This window comes from Geospiza fortis, unplaced genomic scaffold (genome assembly GCF_000277835.1).
Source record: "Geospiza fortis unplaced genomic scaffold, GeoFor_1.0 scaffold408, whole genome shotgun sequence".
NCBI lineage: Eukaryota > Metazoa > Chordata > Aves > Passeriformes > Thraupidae > Geospiza > Geospiza fortis.
The window spans coordinates 1-3,915 of NW_005054330.1; the positions used below are offsets into that span (position 1 = coordinate 1).

At 63.6% G+C, this 3,915-nt stretch overlaps 1 protein-coding gene across 1 annotated transcript in view; it reads right to left on the minus strand.

Annotated features, from left to right (window-relative positions):
• Window positions 1–70: 70 nt before the first annotated feature.
• TRPV4 (transient receptor potential cation channel subfamily V member 4) overlaps window positions 71–3,915 on the minus strand; it is a 4,958-nt gene continuing 1,113 nt past the window's right edge. Inside the window, exons 2-13 of the mRNA XM_005421427.2 lie at window positions 3,730–3,902; window positions 3,420–3,572; window positions 3,148–3,288; window positions 2,759–3,057; window positions 2,140–2,319; window positions 1,897–2,055; window positions 1,691–1,783; window positions 1,473–1,546; window positions 1,222–1,387; window positions 956–1,022; window positions 413–726; window positions 71–281 (exon numbers count right to left, since the gene is read on the minus strand). Of these exons, the coding sequence (XP_005421484.1) occupies window positions 150–281; window positions 413–726; window positions 956–1,022; window positions 1,222–1,387; window positions 1,473–1,546; window positions 1,691–1,783; window positions 1,897–2,055; window positions 2,140–2,319; window positions 2,759–3,057; window positions 3,148–3,288; window positions 3,420–3,572; window positions 3,730–3,902 (1,951 nt within the window). The 3' untranslated portion in view covers window positions 71–149. The remainder of the gene's footprint in view (window positions 282–412; window positions 727–955; window positions 1,023–1,221; window positions 1,388–1,472; window positions 1,547–1,690; window positions 1,784–1,896; window positions 2,056–2,139; window positions 2,320–2,758; window positions 3,058–3,147; window positions 3,289–3,419; window positions 3,573–3,729; window positions 3,903–3,915) is intronic.

Sequence of the window (3,915 nt, forward strand, 5' to 3'; positions counted from 1 at the left end):
GGGGCAGGACCTCCGGCACCCACCAGCAACGCCAGCTGCGTCCAGACCACTACAAAGCACCCAGCAAATGAGTGCTGCACGGTGCCAGCCCCCCAAAAATGCTGCTGGGAGAGGCTCAGCTCCTCCCCAGCCCCCGAGGGAGCCCACCTTTACCTGAAGCACCAGCGGCGGTCGGGGGTCCCATCTGTGCCCTTCCCCACAGTGACCATCTCCCCCGAGCGGAAAGCTTTCCTCAGGAACACCGGGAAGGAGCGCTCGATGTCCAGGATGGTGGTGGCCCACTGCCAGGGATACCAGAGACTGCCTGAGCATACAGGTGCCTCACCCATGGAGCTCGGGATGCCTCAATGCTGCAGCCCCCCAGGCACAGGCGGCTCCTGGAGCCCCCATCCTGCCTGCCCCAGGGTGGTACCTGCAGCTTCCAGATGTGCTTGCTCTCCTTGGAGACTTGGCCCACGGTCTCGCCCATGAGGGCGATGAGCATGTTGAGGAGGAGCACGAAGGTGAGGATGATGTAGGTGACGAGGAGGATGATGAAGACGCCGGGGTATTTGGCGCTCTCGAGCATCTCCAGGTCACCCATGCCGATGGTGAGCTTGAAGAGGTCGAGCAGGAAGGTGCTGAAGGTCTGGCTGTCCCGGCAGGAGGGGTAGGTGGGCACTGTGCAGTTGGACTTCTCGCTGCAGGACTCGCTGCTGGGACACGGGTTGAGGAGGGACACCAGGGCTGGGGAAGAAGGGACAGGGACAGCGAGTCCGCAGGGGCAATGACAAGGACAGCATCCACAATGGGCCCCAGCGTGGTTCCATGCTGGCTGAGACCTTCTCCACCATGGGAGGAGGAAAAGGCTGAGCCTGTGGGCAGGTGGGATGGAGCTGGGGGTCTGCAGCCCCTGCCCAGCCATGCTGAGCCACAGAGCCTGTTCCTCCCCCAGCCAGGAAAGCTGGCTGGTTACCTGATGCATAGCCAATCATGAAGAGCAGGTAGACCAGCAGGAAGCGGAACAAGTCTTTGAAGAGGATCTGAAAGTGATGGAGAGCAGGGTGAGGTGTGCTGGACCACAGCATCACCATCAAGCTGCGCCACTGGCACAACTGGGCTGGGAGCAGGGCAGTGGAGAGCCACAGGAACCCTTCACAAAGCCTGGAGGGACCTCCTGAGGCTGCACTTCCACAGGAACATCACCTCTGGAGAAGGACAAGACCCACGACCCCACCAGACCTTCTGGATCATGATGCTGTAGGTCCCTGTCAGCTTGAGCCCACGGGTGAAGTACAGGGCGTTCATCCAGCCCAGGACCAGGGCAAAGACCATGACAGCCAGGTAGGCCTCGATGCCACCCAGGTACAGCCCCGCTGTGACAATCACCAGCACCGAGTAGATGAAGCTGCAGGAGAGTTGGGGTCAGACCCTGCAGCCACGAGCCTCAGGGGTACAGTGGCTCATTGTTGCCCTGGGGGTTCCCCACGTACTAGAGCAGCTGGAAGGAGCCATCTATGAAGAAGGAGTTCACACCTGGGCACTTCTTCATGAACAGGTCTTTAATCTGTGGGAGAGAGGCAGAGGTTGGAGGGTCTCAAGTGGCAGGGTCCCCATGTCTGAGGCCACTTTGGCCTCGGGGCACGGGCCTGTCCCCCCTGGAGACCCCAAAGAGGTCCCGGGGGAGGACCCCCTGCCTCGCCACACTGACGTTTGTGCAGAAGAAGAGGATTCCAGTGAGGAGGGTGATGATCTCCCCGGCCAGGCGCAGGTAGTCGGCGGTGCTGGTGTAGGGGTAGGGCGGCTGTGGGGAGAGGACAGAGCTGAGCTGCTCCCCCATCCCCTGGGACAGAGCCCTGCCAGACCCCCCTGCAAGGCAGGGCTGGCCCGTGGGGCTGTGCCTGCCTGGGGACTCACAGGGCCTTCCATGGGGCGGTAGTAGGCGACGAGGGTGAAGATGATCATGGCGCTGAGGTAGGAGACCACGCTGATGTAGAAGGAGACAGCCCCAAACTTGCGCCACTTGTCCCTCAGCAGCTCGTTGATGGGCTCCACAGCCAGCATCTCGTGGCGGTTCTGGTGGGACATGGCTGCTGGCAGAGGGGACAGGGCCACCCAGTCCCCTCCAGAGCCCTCCCATTTCCCCCCAGCCCTGCACACCTCGATCTTGCTGTTGTAGACGAGGATCTCCAGCACGGACACCTCCTCCCCACAGGTGTCCAGGGAGGAGAGGTCATACAGGGAGGAGTAGACGGGGCCATAGGCCCAGTCCTTGAACTTCCTGGAGAGGTGCCGGGCGTCCTCATCCGTGATTTCCCTCCGGATGATGTGCTGGAAGATCTGCCAGAGGGAGGATTGCTACCCACAGACCTGGCCCCACCTGCCTGGGGCACCCTGCCCTCCTCCCACCCCATCCTGGGTGCATCCCCCAACCCCCTCCCTGCATCCCAGGGGGCTCAGGGTGCTCCCAGGTGCTCCTGGGCTGCTGCAGGCTCTGTCACAGCCCTGCAGGATGCGGCGGCTTTTGCATTTTTGGTGACTCCCCTGCCTGCCCCAGCAGAGCCCAAGGGCAGGTCAGGGGAGAAGATGGGCTGTGTGAGGGTCTGGAGTTAATTGGGAAAGGGCCAGAACGCAAAGGGGTGTTAATTAGCCAGGTTAATAGGGCTGCACATCCAGGTTTCCACCAGCATCTGCAGAGAGAAGCCGTGCATGCACTGAGTGTGACAGGGCTCAGCAGGGATGGCAGGGAGACGTCCCCAATACAGGGGGGACACCGTACCCCGATCTTGCCGGTCTTGGCCGCCATCATGAGCGGGGAGAGGCCATCGTTGTTGAGCAGAGCCTCCAGGTTGGTGTCGGGGAAGAGCTTGGCGCACTTGACGAGGAGCAGGTCGTACATCTTGGTGACAAACTTGGTGTTCTCGCGGGTGTTGTCGGCGATGGCCACCAGGGCGTGCAGCACGGTGTTGCCGCGGGAGTCCTGGCGCCGCAGGTCCGCCTGCTTGTGCCCGTTCTCCGTCAGGTAGTGCACGATGTGCGGCTGGTTGGTGCAGGCGGCCAGCGACAGCGGCAGCTCACCTGCGGGGGGACAACGCCGCGGCTCCTGTCACCCCTGCCCCGCTGCGGGGACACCTCGGGGCGCAGCCCCCCGCGTCCCTCCCTGCTCACCGAAGTAGAAGTAGCCGCCCTCGCCCTTGGGCTGGAAGAAGCGGCCGCGGGCCTGGGCATGGACATCTGCTCCCTTCTCCACCAGCAGCTCCACGTAGTGCTTGCAGCGGCGCTCGATGGCGATGTGCAGGGCTGTCTGACCTGTGCCACCACCGCCCGTCAGCCGCCGCCTTGTCCCGGCACTTCCCCCGCGTCCCAGCCTCCCCATGTCCCTTCTCCGGGCCCTGAACCACGCCAGTGTCCCCTGCCAGCAGTGTCCCCACGCCCCCCACCTCGGTAGTAGACGTCCCTGAAGGGCGAGTTGATGAACTCCCGCATGTTTCCCGTCTTCTCGGCGATGTCCAGCAGCACGGGGATGGTGTCGTTCTTGCCCCCGCTCAGGTTGAGCAGGGCTTTGGGCAGGCAGGTCTTTCCCGTGGAGGGCTCTGCGAGTGGAGGGTGCTGAGAGAGGGCCAGGGCAAACCCCTCAGGCCCCCGGCTCCTCGGGCCAGAGCTGTGCAACCCCATCCCTCAGGAACACAGGGATCGCCAGGGGTCACAGCCCAGCCCTGGCAGCAGGGCAAGGAACAGCCAGGTCCTCACCTCGGAACTCCTCGTCTGTCAGGCGCTTCTTGTGGGTGAGCAGGAAGGAGAGGAGCCCGTCCAGGCCGGCCGGGGACCCCCGGGAGACGATGTCGAAGAGGATGGGTCTGTTGAACACCTTGAGGACGGGGGGCGGGTCGGGAGCCGGCCCCTTTGCGGCGGGCGGCTGCTTCCTGCGGGAGAAAC